This window comes from Melitaea cinxia, chromosome 12, assembly GCF_905220565.1.
Source record: "Melitaea cinxia chromosome 12, ilMelCinx1.1, whole genome shotgun sequence".
Lineage (NCBI taxonomy): Eukaryota > Metazoa > Arthropoda > Insecta > Lepidoptera > Nymphalidae > Melitaea > Melitaea cinxia.
Window position 1 is genome coordinate 8,045,305 of NC_059405.1, and position 24,774 is coordinate 8,070,078.

General features: G+C 32.6%; 2 protein-coding genes across 2 annotated transcripts in view; both read left to right on the top strand.

The window, feature by feature from the left end:
• Positions 1-4,157: 4,157 nt before the first annotated feature.
• On the top strand, positions 4,158-18,271 carry LOC123658712. Its single transcript, XM_045594059.1, has 4 exons — positions 4,158-4,221; positions 4,386-4,622; positions 15,199-15,285; positions 17,883-18,271. Exons 1-4 carry the CDS (start codon positions 4,158-4,160, stop codon positions 18,269-18,271), a joined length of 777 nt encoding a protein of 258 aa, XP_045450015.1.
• LOC123658554 (protein couch potato) overlaps positions 17,894-24,774 on the top strand; it is a 163,104-nt gene continuing 156,223 nt past the window's right edge. Inside the window, exon 1 of the mRNA XM_045593936.1 lies at positions 17,894-18,335. Coding sequence (XP_045449892.1) covers positions 18,276-18,335 — 60 coding nt within the window. The 5' untranslated portion in view covers positions 17,894-18,275. The remainder of the gene's footprint in view (positions 18,336-24,774) is intronic.

Here is a 24,774-nt window from a genome sequence, read left to right on the forward strand (position 1 = left end):
TAGATAATAGGGGTTTGTTGTATGTACACTTAAGTTTTAAAATTTCTGTATATTTATGAAAATAACGCAATTTCTATTAAAAGATACAAATTACTTTAGAGTATGTGGTGGTACCTAGTCGGTGTTTTATTATTAACCGACTTCCAAAAAAGGAGGAGGTTCTCAATTCGACTGTATTTTTTTTTTTTTTTTTTTTTTTTATGTATGTTACATCAGAACTTTTGACCGGGTAGACCGATTTCGACAAATTTTGTTTTAATCGAAAGGTGGTGTGTGCCAATTGGTCCCATTTAAATTTATTTGAGATCTAACAACAACTTTTCGAATTATATCTAATAATGCGTTTTTACTTGACGCTTTTTTCGTCGACCTACGTTGTATTATACCGCATAACTTTCTACTGGATGTACCGATTTTGATAGTTCTTTTTTTGTTGGAAAGGGGATATCTCTAGTTTAGTACCGTGATAAGGAAACCAGGATCTGATGATGGGATCCCAGAGAAATCGAGGGAAACTCTTGAAAATCCGTAATAACTTTTTACTGGGTGTACCGATTTTAATAATTTTTAATTTAATCGAAAGCTGATGTTTATCATGTGGTCATATATGAATTTTATTGAGATCTGATAACTACTTTTTGAGTAATCTTTGATAACGCGTAGTTGCTTGACTATTTTTTCGTCGATCTACGTTGTATTACTTGTCGATGTAATTGAAGTCGGTTTTTTTTTCGTTTGCGAGCAAACACAATTATTTATTTTTGTAATAAGTTAACAAGTGATATAATAAGCATTAGTAAGGTAGTATAGTATTTTCTTCATATTTTAACTAATAGAATCTGAATAATAATTATTAAGAACAAATTGGCAGACAATTTTTATATAAAATATTAGTTTTACCCTGCGCGCGTTGCTACGCTTTTTTATTTTTTTACTGACTTCCAAAAAAGGAGGAGGTTCTCAATTCAATTGTAATTGTTTTTAATGTACATGTTACTAGATCGTTCAATAAGTCCCGAGACTAACCTGGAAATGGCGCATATATTAAAAACTCTTTTGATTTTTAAAAAGTACTGGCTATCAATACAAGAATATGTGTCAAATTTTTAAAAATGGAACAATAAAATTATTGATTTTGAAACATTTAAGTGACGCTACGGTTGTAATTTCGATACAGTGGAAAAAAACGAGTTTCGCGTGTTGATAAAACATTGTTTTTTAATGGGAAAAAATACCGTTGAAGCACAGCAATGGCTTATAAAATGTTATGCAAGATCATCTCCCTCTAAAGCAACCATTCGTCGGTGGTATGCCGACTTCAAACGCGGTCGCATGGACACCAATGATGGGGAACGCTCAGGTCGTCCAAATGAAGCAGTGACTCAACAAAATATTAACCAAGTCCTCAAAATCGTATTGGAAGTTCGGAAGGTAAAAGTGCGAGAGATAACCGAGATAGTGAAGATTTCAGCTGGTAATGTTTTCACTATTTTACATAAAAATTTGGCCATGAAAAAGCTTTTTTCTAAGTAGGTGCCGCGTTTGCTTACAACTAATCAAAAGGAACAACGTATCAATGATTCAGAGCGATGTTTGGCGCTGATGAATCATAATAAAAAGGATTTTTTACGTCGGTATGTCCATTTCACTCCGGAATCCAATCGGCAGGCAGCGGAGTGAAGAGCGGCTGGTGAAAGCCGCCCGAAGCGTCCAAAGACTCAGAAATCGGCCGGTAAGGTTATGGCGTCTATATTTTGGGATGCGCATGGAATACTTTTCATCGACTACCTTGAAAAGGGGCAAAATATAAATAGTGACTATTACATGTGCTTATTGGAGCGATTGAAGTACGAAATTGCGGATAAACGGCCTCACATGAACAAAAAGAAAGTGGTGTTTCACCAGGACAACGCGCCTTGTCACAAGTCCGTGAGAACGATGGCCAAAATTAACGAATTGGGCTTCGAATTGCTTCCTCATCCCCCTTATTCGCCAGACTTGGCCCCCAGCGATTACTGGCTGTTTGCAGACCTCAAAAAAATGCTTCAGGGTAAGAAATTTGACTCAAATAGTGAAGTTATCGCAGCAACGGAGGCTTATTTTGAAGCCAAAGACAAATCGTTCTACACACATGGGATAGAAAAGTTAGAAAAGCGTTGGAGGGACTGTATCGCTCTTGGAGGAGACTATGTTGATGAATAAAAATTAATTTTATAAAAAAGACCTTTTTTTAGTACTTAGTCTCGGGACTTATTGAACCACGTGTTACTTCAGAATTTTTGACTGGGTGGACCAAATTCGCTAAAAAATAATAATCGAAGGTGGTGCGTGTCATTTGGTCCCATTTAAATTTATTTGAGATCTAACAACCACTTTTCGGGTTATATCTAGTAATGCGTTTTTATTTATACTATTTTTTCGTCGACCTATGTTGTATTATACCACATAACTTTTTACTGGGTATACAGATTATGATGATTTTTAAATTAATCAAAAGCTGATGCTTATCATGTGGTCACATTTAAATTATATCGAGATCTGATTGCAACTTTTTGAGTAATCTTTGATAACACGTATTTACTTGAATATTTTTTCGTATACCTACGTTGTATTACAGCAAACACAATTATTTATTATTTTTTTACTCAGAAACCTTTGTAGGCTCATACACAACACTTTGCTGAAGATCATGACATGATCAAATGCATAGTTTACGATTCTATAAAGGACAAACAGACAAACATTATTTGTTATATATTATATAGATTACGCGATTTGAAAGTAATAATAATAATAATATAAATTGCGATTTAATCAAGAATTTTCAATATGTCCTTTTAAATGTTAACGTATCGCAATATAATTCTCTATTTAGATGACGTTTATTTACGTTATTAGAGGTTTTTGGTCTTTTCTCTTGTCGTATATATGTGTATGTGATTCTTAATATAACTCTCCAAAAGTAGTGTGGTTTTGATAAGATGATTATATTAGGTATTTTTTTTTTTAATTTTACTAATAAAAAAATTTATGTATTAAAACGTTCTAATATAAAGTAAACATTATATCCAATCAGAAATTGTTTCTTTTATCACGCATACGAATGTAAATGTCATTTTCCATTATTATAAATATTCAGTAATCAGTATCATTGTCAATTTACATGTCAAAACGTATTCTTCTCATGAATCGGGATACACACGAGTTTAATCGTGTTTGTCTTATGCTATTGTTTATAGAGTGCACAATATCATGGCAGCTGTCACGTGTATAATCAAAAATTCAATTACAAATTTTCCTATCTTCTCGTGGCGCGATGCAAAATTTACTGAATGCCAACAATTTGGCCTCGCAACCTGGGTGTATTACATTAATTTCTAGTTGAAAGCTCGGGTATTAATTTGTGTCTAGCTCTACAGGGAAACCACAAAATACTAGTTCTGTTGCTATTCATAATAAAACCGGTGCAAGCCGCTAAGTGCTTCAACATCTGGGCACAACGAAATACTATTACTATGACAAAGAGCCGTGAAATAGTGCCGTCGTTCAACTTGAGTTTGGCTTACGCTTTCTCGTAATAAGATTAAATAGTCGGCATCGAATTCAACTTTTAGGTAGCTATGATAGAGAACACATAGCCATGTAAATTGCAGTGCTCTGCGAAACTTTCTCTTTGAAAATGACAAAAGAATAACAATAATGTCTGTAGTAGCGATTACTAAATAGCTCTACATTTGTTGTATTAACTTTCCGAAAATTTTACAAACAATCTAAAGTTTATAAGACTTGCACTTTTTTGAGATATATACTATATACTTTATTGCACTTAAGAACAGAATATACAGAAAATTATATAAATATTTATTACGTGTAAGTTGCGTCACCAAGTTATACATAGGACCTGATGACAAAAGTTTTGTGAAAGTCGTTGTTCAAGCGAAGCGTTTCCGATAAAGGCTGTAAGTGTGGTTCAAGTTAAACTACGCGTCATAAACTAGGGTCAAAGTTGTCGGCATGGATCGATATAAGGGTTTACTTCTACTACCCAAAGTCCAAAGTACGGACTCCTGCCGCACGGCCAGCCGCCGGACACGTCGCGAGCCACCTTTAATACAAAAATATCGATTCTTCCACAAAGCCGCGTTACCGCAATCAATATGCCTTTCCGCCCCATGCCTAATTACGCCCACCTACGTCACTCAAACATCCGTAAAAAGCACCGTAATCACTCCGACAGTGGAACCTCCATGAATACCTACCCTGAAAAATAGCGCATACTGAATCATTCAAAGCGCACAGGAAAACGCTTCATTGTAAACGTTTTATTTAATTTTCCCTCCATTTACTTTTTATAATTTCTGCCGGGCATAAAAAACGATCCGCAGGAAGCGCGCATACAAGCGAAGCCTACTATATCAGGACGCACACAGAGGCGAGAACACCTGTCTCGGGAACGAAAGGTGTGCTCACGCGTGCCGGCAAGAGACGACTATATGTAGAGTCGAGAGGCGAGAGTGAGAAGTGCTATGCGCGCGCAGAGCACCGGCACGCCCGCCGCGCGTCCCGCTCGCTCACGAGCCCGCCTGAGAACCGTCAGTCTATCGCGCGCAGAGGCAGCGCTTGTATGTGCCGCCCTTTGCTCTATCGCGACCGACACGGTGTCCGTAACTGGTGTTCGGAAAATTGTGCATGTGCGTTTTCCGACGAGAGCAGTGTGTGTGCTAGTGAGATGTGCTGTTGTTTTCTAGGTAACGGAGATTACTGTCGGATTAAGGCAACTCGATGTAAAGAGTGTCGTTATAAAGAGGGAACTCATTACAGTTTTTAAATTAACTTTAAAAAAAATCCGCGAACAGCCAGTAAAGCTTTAAAATTTATTGTTAGCCATGACAATGGTTGGGCGAAACTTTAAAAATGTATATGTAAAATACTAACATGTCACAAGCTCTATGAACGTGGAACTCTTTTACTGGTACACAAATTTATGATCCGTTAATTGCTCGCGCCGCTTAGATAAGCATAACAAACTAAACGATGTACTGGATGTGTGTGCTATGCCATGTTTTACATTCGTCAGTTGGTTAATAACAAACTTTTAAACGTACCAAGTACAAATGAAATTAAAAAGACTAGTATGCTACACGTAAAAAAAAGAAATGTGAGGTACAATGCTTAATTAACAGAATAAAAGAATTATGAACGTAACAGTAAGGAGTGGGAGGAACAAGGTTAAAAAAATTATTAAGAACAATGCAAGACATTCAAAAAGTCCAATTCGTCTCAACGTAAACAATTTAAACGTCTAGTTTCATATTTCAATTACTGTATTTCAGTTGTTTCACACCAACTATTGGAAAAAGTAAAAAGCAAAATAGATCACAATAAGTTTTGTCAAGAGTAATCAAAATAAGAACAGCTTTTACGAATACTGTACCTCGCGGTGTTACATATTGGCTATTTATTAACTATAATTGTCTGGTTAGATTAATTTCAACTTAATGTAAAAAATCAAACCAGATGTAAAACATAGGTCAATACATTTTTGACCCCTAACACCGTTCATCCTTAACAAATTAAATAATTGATGTCAATGAATAAAAACCATCTGAAGAATGCCCTCGTCATCATTAAATTTAAGTAGTTAAGAACGTTAGGAAAGGTTAATCGAATTAGACTCGATCTCTTACTAAGTAATGGCCATATTGAACACCGCTTTTTACACTGTAACGATTGAAAATACACAGCAAAATAAATTGGCATGAAAAGAAATAGAGTATTTAAAACTGAAAACAATGGAATAACTATTCTGAATTTCCTAGTTCACTACTTTTTATACAACTCAATTTAAATACCTACAACGAGCTACCTTCTATAAAATTTTTACATTTTGAAATAAAGCATAATTTTATGCAAATAATGCATAAAAATTAAAATTATTAAGTTAAGCGGGGTATTTTTTTTCACAATACATAAAATACAATAAGATTGAATTTTTAAAGAAGAAAACATTTGCATAAATAATTGCCGTACCTACTTATATTTTGTGGTGTTGGCTTCTATGGCAATCTTAATTTCAAGCTTGTGTTAAGCGGAATATATTAGGTGGTAGTTTCTCATTAACTGCAAGAATAAAAATATTTAAAATATCGACTAAAATAAGACCTTGAATACTGCAAAAATGCAAGTCTTATAATATTATGAAATGTTTTTACATTTAGACATTTTGAATATGTAGTATTTTTTCAATTTTATCTGCGGAATAAAAATATAATTTATAATTAACGCACATGCGTTACGCTCGCTCGATTGTAACGACAACTTTCAAGTAATTTACTAATGAAGTAAAATTTAATTAATATTTTATCAGTTTTATAAGTTCAATTAAAAATAACTATTATACACATGTTACGGATATTTCTAATGTTACTTAAGGTTCAAGAATGTGAAAGTGGTATGTATTCATAAATGGAAACATACTTGCGAACATAAACAATTGTTCTTTCGTGGTTGCTGTTAATTGAAAGCATGTATTTACATTTCATTATTACGCTTTCTCATTGCCAATAAGGCCCAATCCACTAATGTTAGAAGAAGTTTTAAATGAAAAGTGAAAACGTGTCTGAAAATTTTATTCAGCGAACAGAATTCCGGCAAATTCAAATTTGTTTAATGCATTTTAATTTCACTAAGTAAATGGTAAAGAGAAAAGTAAAAGCAAATAATTAAGACATATTTTACGTCGACATGACGCATTGCAGTATCCAAAATGACCCGAAAAGTTTCATTTATCATACCTACTACAATATAATTTAGGAAGTTTTTGTATTACGTCTCAGTCAATTCTCCAACACCATTATTATAGTTTTTTCTTGTCAATCTGTTCTTATGTAGGTACTTTGTTGCCGTAATTACCGGCAACTCCATTTGGAATAGTCACTTGTACCAAGGCCTGCTATTGTACTGGATTGTTGCGTCACGACATGACAAGACCGCAGCCGAATGTATGACCGAGCGACTAATAATTAGCTTGTTAAATTAATTGCGCTCAATATTTTGTTCTCTGTATACTGCGTTTGGTGTATTTTAATAAACTGGAATACGTACGCTATTAAGGCTCTTATGAATTTTCTTAACTACTACTTGTTATAAAATAGACCTTACCACCGATTTTACGTGTATATAATTTTTTTCCGACGTAAAAGGTAATAAAATCTCTAACATGTTCAGTTGTGGATTATCGAAAGCACATTGAATAATATTTATATAATTTAAGTGCCACAGATATGCAAGTTGTTTTGTGTGTTCCGGCAAACGATCGTATAACATTGATTTGTAATAAAAAATATGGCTACGTCACGCTTTCTGCGGCCCGATCTCTTTTATAATACAGCAATAAGCAGTCTGTTTAACGGTTTGGAAATTAATTATTTCGGTTTATTGAATATTATGAATTTACTGCTACTTCGCATGAAAAGTAATTTTTAATAGTTTACAACTACTCAGTGTTTGTGAATAAATATTTTTAATTTATAATAATCAATAACTTGATCTTTTCAATAAGGTATCGTAAAATTTAAGTCAGCTTACAGGTAGACCGTGGGTGTTTCTCCAACTAAGTGAGTAAATAGGTGCAATTTAGGCCACCGAAGCTTCGTCGGTCGGCCTGATTCAACACTTCGTTGTGGCAATTAGATTCAATTTGCGGCGCGAGCACTATAAATATGGGAATGAAACTAACAATGGTTTATTCTCTTCAAATTAGTCGTAACATGCAGCATGACGAAATTCTGTAAAAGTGGAAAGTCGATGAATCCGCTGTAACAATACATGCAGGCTGTAATAAATACATGCATTAAGGCAATACGACGGTATTTGATACTATTTTTACGAAGTTTCTATTTAATATATTCTTTTGCTATGAATAAGTTTGAATAAGAATAAATATAATATAAAATAATGAATAAGAATGAATAAGTTAATTGTTAGCATGATGCGTTGACGCAACGGTGACAGCACTAGTTTGTGGTTGTTGCGCTGGCGGTTGCGGGTTCGATCCCCGCACATGATAAACATTTGTATTGGCTATACAGATGTTTGCCGTGGTCTGGGTGTTTGTGCAGTCCTCGTGGGTCTGAGAGCACAATGCCTCTGAGAGCATGTTAAGCAGTCGGTCCCGGTTGTTGTCATGTACACCTGATAGCGATCTTTACTCTTATATCCACCAACCAGCCTTGAAGCAGCGCTCTTATCCTTCTCCTACAAGGGGAAAATGCCTATGCTCAGCAGAGCGATATTACAGTCTGAAGCTTAAGTGTTAGCAAGAACCCATCAAAATGACTCGCGTACAGTCGAAGAGAATTAGAAAACTTGTATGTTGAAAATTGTATCAACTAATATTGGTAATATGTTTGGATGTTTTAGCTTGGAGGTATTTCAGTCGAAATTTCATTACGCGAATGGTTCAATTGGTCGCGCTGAACGGTACAGTTAATTGAATGAGCTAGTTTGTGAGCCACATTTACGGAACTATTGGTATTTATTAATTAAGATTTTGTTGTTTTACACATTTTTAATATTCCAACATTATCAAACGGTACGTACAGGTTTCATAAAACGAAGAATTTCATCCGCTGGAAATTTGGCAAGCCTTCAGTTATTCATATAAAGAATAACTCGTAACAACCCAACTGAACTATTTCTTTGTACGTTACCTCATAGTTTTTGAATTAAACTTGCCGTGGGTCGGCTTCTCAGACAGGTAGCTTCACGTCGTTACATACATTTTTATGTAAGTACATATTTCGTCAAACAACATTCGTCAGACGCAGTTATTATAATAATTTCTGTTAATATTTAACTTTTACAAATAATCCAATCAATATATTTAGTGGCAAGCTGGCGGCAAGCTAATCGACTTATTTGTAAACCAACAAATGTATGGCTTCATTTTCTATGGGAAAAAATCCTGAATTAAAGGCTTTTCATTACTATTTTATTATATCACAGATTAATTTATTTTTTCTTTAATATTTTCTACAATGTTTAGGAAAATATCAGTGCAACAATCTTAAAGGAGGAAAATTTACAATTTACTTATTAAGATACATTAAAATTTGATTTTTGTCATATTGTCTGTTTAATAGATGAAAGTATAGTGAAATATACATACCGAAGATGGTGTTACGTTTTATTGAGGTGTTGTGGGATCATATATATTGTGTACATAGACTTATCTGCAGTATTAATGATATAAATGATTATTATTTTTGCTCAATAATAGGTATTTATATAGCGTTAGAATTTTGAAATAAATGTAAATAGACATTAATACTTAGGTGCTGTAAAAGTAGAGCTCTAGTAAAGCAGTAGTAGTAAAAATAACACGAATTAATCGTTATTTATATAAATTAAAATTGAATATTTGTTTTTTATTTTATAATGGTGTTACTTCTAAATGAATTGATTCTTATTTTAAAATTTATTAAGTAAATATTTAAATTGCTTTGTAGTAAGCGTATGCTATTTATATGCTTAGTTTTTCGTAGATTAAACAATAGTATATTTTTAATAACATCCTCAAATTAATATTTATTGGTAAAAAAGTCTATATTTAGTTTCCGTAGAAGCAATGGATTCGTTAGATTTATTTATTGTATATAAAATTGATATTGGTTCAGATTTCCACAGCGGTAAATAGACTCGGTGTTTTGTTTATAGGTCTATAACATATCAAAGCGTCGACGAAGTTAAGGATCTCAAGGGAGTTATAATAGATGGGAACTGGAAAAGTTTATCCGTACTTATTTTTCGACTTCACCGCAGCATAAATATACCACGGGATTAAAGTATTCAGCAGTTAGGAAATACAACCCTTCAATATTTATCTCTACATTTTCTACATTACTATCGTTAAGTATAAAAAAAATCTATTTAGTGTCATGAAACCATTGGTTTATGTTTGCATATAACTAGTTAGAGTGATAGTTGAAAAAATATCTATATAAAGGCAAAAATAACATATGTATTAGTATTAATTGTGGAAAAGTAAAGCATTGTTCGCTGTTTCACCAACTTTGTTTTGGTAGTTATTTGTTTCCTTCGTTGACATTTCAAGCAAAGACAAAAGAGTAAATCGTAACATAAATAACGTAATATTTTGAAGCATTCTTTTCACATAACAGTATAATGGTGTAAGAGAAATGGTCCGCGATACTAACCATATTAAATAGACTGTATAACTTGGTTGATATCATATTAGCTGTAACTGTGACTTAATTGAACGCCTTTGAACGCCGGCATGAAACTATATTTATATCCAATGTTTACTCTATACTCTGGGTTCCAAATTAAGTAGTAAGATTTAATACTGAGAGAAATGGTTTATCTAATTTCCATATCAATATACCAAAAAAAAAAAACTTTGAAATATTTATGGAACTAGTTTTAAAATATCTCCTTTTTAACAGAAAAAAATTAACAAAATTGGATTACGATTTAAAGAACTATAACTAAATACACATTTCGAACTTCATCCCTTCTGCCAAAGGCCTGCAGTACTGAATTACGGAATAAAAATCAATTTTAAATTCAATTAAGTTTAAACTTAAAGTTAGCACAGTTTGATTTAAATTAATTTAGTCCTTTTGGTCCTTTGTAATAGGCGACCAAAATACAGACAAACCACGGGATTAAAGTATTCAGCAGTTAGGAAATACAACCCTTCAATATTTATCTCTACATTTTCTACATTACTATCGTTAAGTATAAAAAAAATCTATTTAGTGTCATGAAACCATTGGTTTATGTTTGCATATAACTAGTTAGAGTGATAGTTGAAAAAATATCTATATAAAGGCAAAAATAACATATGTATTAGTATTAATTGTGGAAAAGTAAAGCATTGTTCGCTGTTTCACCAACTTTGTTTTGGTAGTTATTTGTTTCCTTCGTTGACATTTCAAGCAAAGACAAAAGAGTAAATCGTAACATAAATAACGTAATATTTTGAAGCATTCTTTTCACATAACAGTATAATGGTGTAAGAGAAATGGTCCGCGATACTAACCATATTAAATAGACTGTATAACTTGGTTGATATCATATTAGCTGTAACTGTGACTTAATTGAACGCCTTTGAACGCCGGCATGAAACTATATTTATATCCAATGTTTACTCTATACTCTGGGTTCCAAATTAAGTAGTAAGATTTAATACTGAGAGAAATGGTTTATCTAATTTCCATATCAATATACCAAAAAAAAAAAACTTTGAAATATTTATGGAACTAGTTTTAAAATATCTCCTTTTTAACAGAAAAAAATTAACAAAATTGGATTACGATTTAAAGAACTATAACTAAATACACATTTCGAACTTCATCCCTTCTGCCAAAGGCCTGCAGTACTGAATTACGGAATAAAAATCAATTTTAAATTCAATTAAGTTTAAACTTAAAGTTAGCACAGTTTGATTTAAATTAATTTAGTCCTTTTGGTCCTTTGTAATAGGCGACCAAAATACAGACAAACCACGGGATTAAAGTATTCAGCAGTTAGGAAATACAACCCTTCAATATTTATCTCTACATTTTCTACATTACTATCGTTAAGTATAAAAAAAATCTATTTAGTGTCATGAAACCATTGGTTTATGTTTGCATATAACTAGTTAGAGTGATAGTTGAAAAAATATCTATATAAAGGCAAAAATAACATATGTATTAGTATTAATTGTGGAAAAGTAAAGCATTGTTCGCTGTTTCACCAACTTTGTTTTGGTAGTTATTTGTTTCCTTCGTTGACATTTCAAGCAAAGACAAAAGAGTAAATCGTAACATAAATAACGTAATATTTTGAAGCATTCTTTTCACATAACAGTATAATGGTGTAAGAGAAATGGTCCGCGATACTAACCATATTAAATAGACTGTATAACTTGGTTGATATCATATTAGCTGTAACTGTGACTTAATTGAACGCCTTTGAACGCCGGCATGAAACTATATTTATATCCAATGTTTACTCTATACTCTGGGTTCCAAATTAAGTAGTAAGATTTAATACTGAGAGAAATGGTTTATCTAATTTCCATATCAATATACCAAAAAAAAAAAACTTTGAAATATTTATGGAACTAGTTTTAAAATATCTCCTTTTTAACAGAAAAAAATTAACAAAATTGGATTACGATTTAAAGAACTATAACTAAATACACATTTCGAACTTCATCCCTTCTGCCAAAGGCCTGCAGTACTGAATTACGGAATAAAAATCAATTTTAAATTCAATTAAGTTTAAACTTAAAGTTAGCACAGTTTGATTTAAATTAATTTAGTCCTTTTGGTCCTTTGTAATAGGCGACCAAAATACAGACAAACAGACAGATATTTTTGGCTACAGTATCGAAAGTATGGTGTATTTAAAACATTTTTAATTATATTAAATGTTCAGAATTTTATATTATAATTTTTTAAGTATAAAATAATTAAAAATATCATAAATTTATATTACTTTTAACGACGACAGTCCTTGTGTAATGGTGCATGTGCCGTGTCGGCGGCGCCTAAACACCGACGTTCGCGGGTTCAATTGCCGCTCGGAGTGGATATTTGTGTTTATACAAATATTTATTTCCGGTATAATTGTTAATCCCTGTGGGTTTCTCCACCGTGTCTCGGAGAGCACGCTAAGCTGTCGGTCCCGCTTGATATCAGGTACACCTGATTGTGATCGTTACTCATAGTAGGGAATATATCCGCCAAACCGCATTATGGAGCAGCGTGATGGATTAAGCTCTGCTATTTCTCCTACATGGGGAAAGAGGCCTATGCCCAGTAGTGAGATATTACAAGCTGAAGCGTTTTAAAATAAAGCTGTAACATACTAATATCACCAAAAATACATACAAAAATAATATAAAAAATTGAATTTGTTATTAATATTATAAATGTTTAAAAGTGTAGTTCAAAAACGATTTATTTACAGTTCGATTATTTAGATGACCATTAAATAAATTACGATAATTATGTTAATCTCATGTGAACAGTCGATTAAATCGTTTAATCGTTAATTACATTTAACGCTAAATTAGACAGTATACCGATACAATGGAATAATAAGTTGAACTGAATTATATCATGTGTTCTGTTATTTTTGGTTTTTAACGTATCTTTTCAATTCGCATGCAGGTACTAAATTACACATGCTTAGTCATTTGTTGCGATTGCGAGATTTGTAATGTGTTTAATAAAACAATTAATAGATATTTTTTTCATCATATTGCTATTCCAAACAATTTACAAATAAGTATACTTACTTGTTAGCAATATGAAGTTTAGTGTCGCGTATTAGAATTTTAATGATACTACATTACTGATTATTTTATTACAGATACTAATATAGTAACTAGTTCTTCAATACGTTACTAACGCTCTATTAATTTATTAAAATACTAAATTTTAATTTTGTATGTTTAGTTATGGAAATAATTTTCATATCTCCTAAGTAAATTCTTTTAATATTTCTTTCACTTGTACACCTAAGCACTCTTTTTAATATCAAAAATTAATCATTGACTCATTAGTCTTTGAGTAGGTTGAGATAGTCGTGGGATTGAATTCTTCAACTATTAAACTTAAGTTAATATACCAGTAAGTATATTAACTTTAAATTTTATACTAATAGAGATAGTTTGGATTATTTTAGAGATAATTGCAGACTTGCTGACCAAGTTAGATATTAGACTATCTAAATTTACGCTATTAACACTCGAATAGTATTCGAAAGTGCTGATCTGAAAATTTTCAAGTAGACTGGTATGAAGCTATTTCTAATGAATTTAATGCTCGAGTTATTATTCTTCCTATTTCTAATCTAGATCATTCGTGGCCTTTCCAAGATTTCAGCATTGTTTTAAAGTTTTGATTGTTACCTTCAAGCTATTATCTTCCATAATCCTTGACTAAGATCTAAATAGTTTTAAAATCGAAAGTAACTTATATTAACAGGTGCTAACAATAACAATGGTGACCTACACAGGATCTATTGTAATAGCCAATAAGAGGCAAATTATATAGAGTTGGCAGTTTATTACTATATTTAAGATCCTCATATAAATGTTCTAATGCAAGAAGCAGCTAATATTGCATTTTATGAGGTGAGAAAGAATGAGAGTTAAAAGCGGAAACTCTCCTTTTACTTTCTTTTTAATTTGTTTTTAAAACTATGAGGCTGTAGATCAAATTTGACACGCTCTAATAACTTCTTTGCTGCTGTAAATTTTTATAAAGGGTTATACATAATGTAGCCAGCAGTCAATATTTAACCAAACTTGGAAATCAAACTAGAATCTTCGAGCGAAAATCAAATTTAAGTATCGATGGTTAATCGTTATTATCACCATACCACTAATGGTCATCTTCTATGTGTAACGGACTATAAAATCTAATTTTTAATAACAGGTTTCATTGTTTGTTGGATTCTGGGAACCTTTGTCTGGAATTGAATGTGATATTTGCGATTCGCTAGATACGCAAAAAGTGCTATGTTCCTAATCTTTATGTTTAGATGTGAAGAAGTATAATATACGACTGATAGTAATAATATTTTACTTTTTGTCTAAACGAGTTATATTATCAGTTATATAATCAATTTAGATATAACAATAATTATATGAAACAAATATTAATTGTTACATATAGACTCACTACACGTTTATCATTATCATTATATATAATAAAACTAAGTTAATAAAATGTGCGTGCCGATAAAACTTAAAAATGAGTCCCGGCACGATCCAGGGACGTATATAGTGTGATAGCCCTTTATCCCCCCTCGAACAAGAAAGTTCCCGTTTTAACCTAATGGGCGTGTTTTTAAAGATATAAAGGCTTTTCCAATCCTTCAACTTGGAAATTAAGTGTAGTGGCGCCATCTGTTGTCGAGTATTTAAACTTCATTCAAAACAACGATTGTTTGGGTTGCATTTCGAAAGACGCTGCGAGCAATTGCAGCAGTAGTAATGGCGCGAAATTTAAATTCCCAATTTCATTTCAATTAATACTAAAGTTATTAAATTTTATGTAACTAAAGTTATTAAATTTTATGTATTTATACAGCAGTAGCTAACTTATATTTTGGAGTTAAATCGACACGATTTTAGTTATTCAAATTAGTTCAGACAATATTTTAAAATTTAAGTTTTTAAATTTCGCGCCTTTACTACGTATGCTATAGCTGCAGAACCTATTGTCACGGCGGACGATAATCTCGAAAATATTCTAGAAGGTGTGAGAAAGAAAATATTCTCAAACATTCTCGAAAACCCCAGAGCCCTAGCTCTCTGAATATATAAGAAAGAGCCCGGTGTCGCCTGCCAGAGTTAGTTCGATTTGAACAGCGAAACAAGCGATTTCGAAACGAAAAAGAAAGAAGTTATTTAAAAAAAATTGGGATTGGAAATTTTGTTTAATACCCGTGCGAAGCCGGGGTGGGAAGCTAGTAATTTATATATAACATTTAAATGGAAAAGTTACATTATTATTCTTGTTATAAAGTTATATTGAGAAAAAATGTTCAACAAATATACAACATAAACTAAATTGAAAATCTCGGTAGCAAAAGCATGACGAGTTCATTTTATTTAATTTTAAGTATATTATTTTTTATAGTGTTTAATGGTCTATACGAGCAGATATAAAAAATAAACGTGATCTTTCTTTTCCGTATAAAAAGCTTGAAGTATATTTACAAAATTTGTAAATATTAATTACATTAAAAAAAATATTTTATTCATGAAATAACGATGACTTTATATTACCATATAAAACGAGACTTCCTTACAATTTTATATTTCGTTCCTCCTTATTTTTTTTTTGTCTACTACATATTCCTTTAGTCGTTTTATTTCTTAAAAAAACTATTAAATCGTCTAACAAATACTGGGTTTCTGAAAGTATGTATTAAAACAATGTATTTGTAACTTTTATCCGAGTAATTGTTTAGTTGCCAAGTAAAAACAATTTTAACCATAAATATGTATTTGATAATATTGTTATTATAAAAATTTGATCTAAGATAAATTCCCGCGTAAGTTATCGTAAGATGTATTCTTTACAAATTCTCAAGCTTTTTTGTTCACAATTTAGTCACGTTTGAAGCAAAAAGTTGACCTTGGTACAACTAGCTTATGTAACACGTGATTCTTTACTTACACTATTATAGTCCTATTTAGTTTTTCATCTTAAACACTTATATCTCAAAATTATATTATTATGTAATTATGTAATGTAATTATGTACAGTGTCTTACTTTTACTTTACATACCTGTCTTTTTTTCTGTCCTATACATGCCTGGTCGGTAAAAAAATAATCTTCAACTTGTGTTTTCATCAACCCACTATAGCAGTGTGAAGAAGCCCTACTCTTCTTATTTTAGTACATTAAAGTGCTTTGGCTAGTTGTTTACTTCTAGAATAGAGTTTTACCTAGAGGGTTACCTTCATTTATGATTTCGATAGTATTAAATAAAATATAATATACTGTATGTATAGTATATATAATGGCATATGCTATGTTTGTCATAAATAAATTATCTATAGTATCTCGTTCGAGTTAATTTGACCTACAATACAATTGAGCGTCGGCCGCGTAACTAACTCGCCGTGACGTCATATTGTCTTTAATTTAGACGATTCTAGGTGTTTCTTGCGATGACTAACAATCTAAATTGCCGGGTAACGCCCACGTGTGTGCAATCGGCTGGGTTTAATATATTAAAATACCTTTATATATTCTAAAAACACCTCAAAGCAGATAAACGTAGAATTTATTTTTATTGGACGCCATGAATCTCAATGAATTTGTATGACAATCATGAATTTTATATAAAATGATCGGAAAATTTATGATAAAGATAATATAGTTAGATAATATATTTAGCTTAGTTATGAATATGATTGGACGAATTAATTTGGAAGTTTATCCGTAATTTATACATAAACTTTCAGTGGCGAATTTCAAAACTTTTAATAGGTAGCCTGAAATATCATAGTATAAAATTATAACGTCATCTTTATTTCTGTATTAAATTATTTACACACTATAATTTAAGTACTTAGCTTCTGGTTTTAAACAATGTGAATCAAAGTGTACACACATTGCGCGCCTTAGACTTGTAGAAAATGAAATTACTGGGTACCTACATTTTTATGTTTAATGATTTACTTTGATTTTTCCTCTTGCCATTTGGCGATGACTATGAAATATATTTTCGATCGCACTGCCGTAAGAACTACGAGTAAAAAAGTCTATATATGATTACATAACATTATGCTAGCTTTCTACTTTTCAAAGCGTGGGTGAAATACACCGGAGGGTGCTTTTCGATTTATCGATAGAGGGTGGCAAGAGGCTTCTCTTACTAATTGGAGTCTCACAGAATGTGAGGTATTTTGAATTATCATTTGAAATCTACATGCCCTATCCATTCATGTCGAGTTGCCTTTTATCTACCTACTTGTGTTTGTATTTATGTTGATGCTGTAAGTTTTCATTAATAAACGACTAATATAACTTTTTCTTTTCAGGATCGGTTTATACGCAGAGCATCAACTAGTACGAATGAGAACAAAGTGCCAAGGTGCATTATTATCAAGAAACAATCACCTTTCGACGTATATAAATTCGTAAATTTAATTTCGTAGGCTATAAATTTAGTATAACATAAAAACGCGCGTGCTCCAGCGGCGTTGTCGTCAAGTCGATATCGGTAAACAGTCGCGTCGCGCGCGGTTCCTTCTCCTGTCGCCGAAACTGTCAGTGCTTGCCGGAGTCGCGCGACTCGGCCGGCACGCCCCGACACAGCCGTGGATAACCTCGGCCAGAGCCCCCTTCCGGTGAAGAGGCTGCACGAAGCGCTTCAGAGTGCACAAGTGAAGCGTCAGCGGCTCTCCCCTCCGTACCCCGCACCTCCCACACCCCTTCACCCGATTCATCAGCTCGCCGTGCACCAGCATATCAAAGTGCAGCAAAGCATTGTGCAACAGAGCATCGTGCAGCAGCATCAGTTGAATCTGGCCCATCAGTCGCTGCAGAACTTGCAAGCACAGAGCTTGCAGGCAGCTCAGCAGAGCCTTCAAGCAGCACAGAGTCTGCAGACTCAGAGCCCGGTGGCGACGGGCGGCACAGGCACGCAGCAGGCGGCGGGAGCGACACAGGGCGCGCTGGTGCCACCGCAGCAGCCATCGCCGCGGGCCGCTTCACCGCAACATAAGAACATGGAGCTCGCGCTGTGTCAGAGTATGGACTCTGTCAATACTGCAACCACTGAGGAAGAGGTAAGTTGGCTTAATCAAATGCAGCTTATAGTTTTAGGAATTTAAAAATTCATACACATAGGTATAGTACGATATATACCTATAAGTGTTGTATAAATTACTAGCAGCTGCAGCGAATCTGCTTAGAAATCGATAATATTTACTAAGAAAAGTTGAAGTAGTGTGTAATCTATAATCTATATCTATAATCTATATCTATAATCTATAATCTATAATAATATATATAAAAGCGAAAGGTCACTCACTCATCACAAAATCTCCGAAACTATAACACCTACAAACTTGAAATTTGGCAGGTAGGCTCCTTATAAGACGTAGGCATCCGCTAAGAACCGATTTTACGAAACTCGACCCCTAAGGGGATAAAAGGGGGGTTGGAAGTTTCTATGAAAGTCCTATGTTTTTGAAGTAAGATACTTGAAATTTAAAATGTAAGCTCTATAGATGGTGAAAAGGTGTCCAAATAATGTATCTTTAGAAATCAACTCCTTTTTGGGGTTAAAACGGGGGATGGTAGGTTGACTCACTCACACGAAATCTACGAAACTATAACACTTGAAAATTTGAAATTTGGTAAGTACGTTTTTTATAGGGCGTTGACATTTGATAAGAACGGATTTTATGAAACTCGACCCCTAAAGGGGTAAAACGGGGGTTGGAAGTTTGTATGGAAGTCCTATGTTTTTGAAGTAAGAGACTTGAAATTTAAAATATATGCTCTATAGATAGTAAAAAGGTGTTCAAATAATGTATCTTTAGAAATCAACTCCCTTTTGGGGTTACAACGGGGGATAGTAGGTTGACTCACTCATCACGAAATCTCCGAAACTATAACACCTACAAACTTGAAATTTAGCAGGTAGGCTCTTTATAGAGCGTAAACATTCGCTGAGAACGAATTTTATGAAACTCGACCCCAAGGGGATAAAACGGGGTTTGGAACTTTGTATGAAAGTCCTATCTTTTTGAAGCAAGAGACTTGAAATTTAAAATGTATGCTTTATAGATGGCGAGGAAGTGTCCAAATAATACATTGTAATCTATATATATAAAAGAGAAAGGTCACTGACTCACCATCCAGCGGTATTTGAGTATATTGGGTATATATCGAAAGGTATCGACAAAGATGAAATTTGGCAGGGAGGTAGATTATAGTTAGTAGACGTCCGCTAAGAACGAATTTTGAGATATTCCACCGCTAAGGGGGTTTAATTGGGGTTGATAGTTTGTATGAAACATATACAGCAGCTATAAGTTCGCCGGATAGGTTATTTATACTGCAGCCTGAAAATAAATAAATAAAAATGTGGTGTATAGAGAGGTTTTATAAAAATAACTATTAAATTATATTAAATTGTGCCTTTGAAAAAGTTACCCAGAGTGATAAGCATTTCAAGTGACTGAAATAAAAAAATAATTTGCGTTAAGCATCTTAACAGTAATGCATATCTTCATAACCACGCGGACGTAGTCGTGGGCAACAGTTAGTGTATTAAAAAACAAAGGCCCAAAAGCGTATGTGATCAATTCCCTCAAAATCTACTGAACGGATTGTCATGCGGTTTCACTAATGGAGAGAGGGCTTTAAGAGGAAGGTTTACGGAACGGCTAAGCCGATTTTGATGAGAGTTTCACTGGAAGTTTGCCGGAAAAACTTTGTGACAAACTGATTACAACGCGGGCACAGCTAGTCATTATATATTTTAACAACTTAAGATCTTATGTATTTGTAATCAAAAGCTAAGGAAAATTTTCAAGCACCTAACTCTAGGAATGACGGACTTCCTACATGCAACTGAGGTAACTGAGATAGGGCACAGCAGGAATTTCCTGCTCAAAATATGGAGCAGCCCGACTTGGGTAGTACCTCGACCTTACAGAAGACCACAGGTAAATAATACTGTTTTCAAGCAGTATTGTGTTCCTGTTGGTGAGTAAGGTGACCAGAGCTTCTGGGGGAGATAGGGTATAGGGTCGGCAACACGCTTGCAATGCTTCAGGTGAGCCGTACGCTTGTTTGCCGAACTAGTGACATAAAAAAAAAATGCAAATTTTATTCCCTATTTCATCCATTTAACCGTGTATACACATTTTTTAATCAGTAAAGTTCAAAAATGAAGTGACATACCTACAGCCATCCAACCCCTGTCTAATTTTTCAAAATATGTTCTAGGTGGACGTCTATTAACAATAAACATGAAATGTTTTATTGTACAAAAAATGAAGAACTTTCATACAATCTTGCTCGAGCACTTAAATTATCTTAATCCGATCCTATCGCAAAATTCATTTCTAGCGGATGTCTATTAACTATCTCTGTGTCAAATTTAAAGAATGTAGCATAAAAAATTAAGGACATTTATAAAATCTTTCAAGGACCCTAGTAGACCTCTGTAATGTGGCCCTATCCTAGGCTCTTAAATTTTGGTGGACGTCTACTGACTCTTAACTATCTCTCTATCAAATTTTAAGTTCTAAGCACAATAAATGAAAGACTTTTGTAAAAACTTGTGAGAGCCCTTGGATCTCTTTAATGTAGCTCTGTTGCATAAATCGAATCGAATCTGATGCAAAATTCTTAGTAGATATCTGCAAACTATTAACTATCTCTTTATCAAATTTCAAGTTTATAGCAAAAAATCAAGGACTTCCATACAAACTTGCTCGAGCCCTTAGACAACCTTAATCCGGTTCTGTCACAAAATCCATTCTTTGTAGACTTTTGCTAGCTTTAAACTATATTTGAGTCAAATTTAACCATTCCTCCTAACTTGAATCGAGTTAACACAAAATATTGAGCAACATTTTACTCACAAAGATACTTCATTTTATTTTGCTTTACAATGAAGTATCTTCGTCGACATGTCAAAATCAACTCGGGAGATTTCGCTACGATGCAGTGACGTGTCACTTCTGTCGGACGATAAATCTGATTATATTTTACTAGTGGTAGTGGTAATTTATTTAAATTATAAGTTTGAATATTATTAAGGTTCTGCGGTCAAAGACGATAGTTCTGATAATAAACAAAAGAGTTGTAAATTTTTTTTTATTGATTTAATTTATTTTTATGCATAATGAAAAAAAAATATATTAGCACTTTGCACTTCTTCTCTATATTAACTATAAGTGTGCGAAATTTCATACTCCTCCATCCGCGCAATTTTCGTTAAAAGCGGTATAAAGTTTTTGCTTTATGTATTTATATATATATGTATTATTTTTATATCTGGGTGTTGTATTAAAAATCGTGGGTTCGACACATGTTCAAAGCAAATATTTGTTCATGCTATAAAATATTTATTGTTGCTTTAGTGTTTGTATATTCACAACTGCTCATATTTGAGTTTTCATGAAATATTTGGACCCAAGTTACAATACTATTCAAGTGTAGATTGCGTGTTTCTAATACATTGAACGAACTCGTAAAATATATTTTTGTTCGATCATAAATAGACATGAAGCCCACCTGATAGTAAGCGGTTACCGTAGCCTAGCCTGCAACACCAAAAGCATAGTAAGCGCGTTGTCGACCATATTCCCGACTCTCTCCAGGAACTTGTGCCACCTTACTAACTTAAGGAACATAATATCTACTACTTGAGAGCAGTATAATTTAGCTGTGACCTTCTGCAAGCTTGAGACACTTACCCAGATAATTATATCGTAAACAATTAACTTTCAATTGCACGCTTAATATAAATGTAATTATAATTCTTAACAACTAGGTTCTTAAATAAATGTTTTCACATGTAAAACTTTTATTTATCGCAATTTTCTAAATCTAACACGTTAAATTATTATTTACTCGCTTTGATTTTATATTCGCGTCGTTTAAATAAACATTCACCACACAATTGCTTTAAATTGTATTTGAGTAAAATAGAAATCACATCTGTAGTGAATTTAAGAGGAAAAGCGATGGAAGCCTTAAAGAAATAGCGATAAATTCCTCAACGTAAACCGCTCGCAGGCGAGAAGTGGGCAGCGGTTGTGTTAGCGAGACAAATAGAGTGGATGTCGCTTGGCTCGTCTGGGCCCTCGTGCAGGGGAGCTTTATAAATTGATTGCTTTCCACTGTGTTGTTTTAGCCTTTGACATAAAAACTTCGGAATAAATAACCGACTGCAAATTTTGTGATACATTTGTACTATTTTATAACTAGTCTGGCTTTTGTTTTCGTTTTATAAAAATAAAAAATAAAACAATAATTTTTAATAATACAATGCAATCGTTATCTTTTATGATATTTTTGTCTCTCTGTGTTTTTATTTTTGTTACCAATTTACGTATAAAAGTAATATTTTATTTGATATATTTATGCATAGTTCAAACAACAAACGCAGCACTAACTACATAATAGTAGCTAACTCAACAATCAATATAATGCAACTATTTTTAATGAATCGCCAACGCGTTTCGAAGTTTATGTATCTTGCTTTGATGTGAACTCATGCAATGAGCAAAGGGAAGGATTATGGACCTTTGCTAACATAGCGTAGGTGCAATCATCCAGGCGGCTGCCTACGTAGCCGTACTAAGTTGTAGCGCCCTGGAGTAATCCTTTATTCATATTAGCTTGTGTTAACCTTGTTCTACGCTTTGTTCGTAATGTAAACCTTACTTGAGTTAACGTACTAGATGTGTATGATTATTTTATGTTTATGAACGAACAATAACAATGTTTAACGCAATGGTAGAGATCACGTATTATTGTTTGAAAAGTTAACTTATGTAAAAGAAAACTTCTTTGTAACCCCTCATGTTAATAAATGTAAATTGATATGTTTTTTTTTTAAATATCTTTACTCAATATTATGAATCCATCAAAATTATTGTTTCCAATGATAACAAAAAACCAAATAAGCATTCACCTAAATATACAAAAATTATTAAACAGCTTTATTATGTTATAGTTCCATTCGTATGTAAAAACTTGGTGTATATATAGACATTAATATCATACGAGATTTTCATATATTTTGAATTGTAGGCGTATTAATTTAAATACACTTTAAACGCTTTCAAATTTAGTTTAATGTTGTTTTCACTTATTTGTAGTATATGTCAAGAATATCGTCGACATTTGATTACTTTTATGCTTTATATATGCGTATGTTATTGCGTATGACATTATACGGATCATACAGTGCTTTTCCATTTCTTGGAAAGTAATTTTATTTATCGTTTATCACAGTTTTCGAGAAAGTATCCGTATCTTACGTTTATCTAGAGTAAACACAGTGTTCGCGTTTACTTTATTTTCTGACATATCTTGCTTGTGCTTTGATGCTGTCTAAGCAACTTTCCAACTGCGTTAACACTTAAATTATTATCTACGTCGAAAGTGACCGCAATAGATGTGTAATACTATCTTGATAAGTGAGTACGAGTAAATCATACTATTATATATATTAAGCTGTCGTTAAATTTAACAGAATAAAGATATAATAATATTTTACATAAAGCCTTTTTAATGGGTATTAAAACCGCTCTTATATTTTAGCTGACCTACCTTGACCTGATTTTGACTGTAATTTATATAAGTATTAATACGTGAAGCAAAAGCTCTGTACCCCTTTTTACGAAAATTGCACGGACGGAGGAGTATGAAATTTCGTACACTTATGTAAAAAAGGAGTGTAGAATGTTAATATTTTTTAAAAATTATGCATAGAAATATATTAATTCAATAAAAAAAGAACATTACATAGTAAGTGTTAAATTGTATTTATCAATGTCAGACAGTTAATTAAATCAATTTAAAATTTTGGTCTCGATTATAGACATCGTCTATAATAGGCTTGTTGCCTTAGATTTGTTCATGGTGTAAATATTATGTCATGAGTTCGACGAAAAAGGTCGAAACTCTTCGAATTATTATTTTTTATAATACGAACATAAATCTTCGTCGAGCGTGAAGAAGCATCGTCAAATTTTAAGCGTGTGTGAACAATTGTGGGAGTTGAAATAACATTTCAAAACCACCAACATAAATTATATTTCGGTCTAGACAAAACAATTTCTGAGTTCAGATTGAATAACTAAACAGCTACTCGCTTTGTATGTAATAATATATAATATTATTTTCATAAAAATACGTTATTTCGTTCAGCTCTAACGTTTGAATGTGAAAAGTGGGATGCATAAATTTATTCGTATTTATTTCTTCAAATATTGATTTATAGTCTCCATATTGTGTTCGATATAAATATATATATATATATATATATATATATATATAATGTTCGATGAGTATATATATATATACTCATCGAACATTATATATATACTATATTTGTTATATATATATATATATATATATATATATATATATATATATATATATATATATATATATATATATATATATATATATATATATAACAAATATAGTAAATGTATACCGGCCTATAATTATGTTCCAAAACTCCTAAAC

Excerpts from the sequence above, each read along its gene's own strand:
- LOC123658712 (XM_045594059.1), top strand. The coding sequence starts at position 4,158 with ATGCCTTTCCGCCCCATGCCTAATTACGCCCACCTACGTCACTCAAAC. Across the intron at positions 4,623-15,198 it reads CGCGCGCAGAGGCAGCGCTT|TTTTTAAATTTCGCGCCTTT; the intron begins GTATGTGCCGCC and ends TTAAAATTTAAG. Across the intron at positions 15,286-17,882 it reads TCTCGAAAATATTCTAGAAG|AGCCCCCTTCCGGTGAAGAG; the intron begins GTGTGAGAAAGA and ends AACCTCGGCCAG.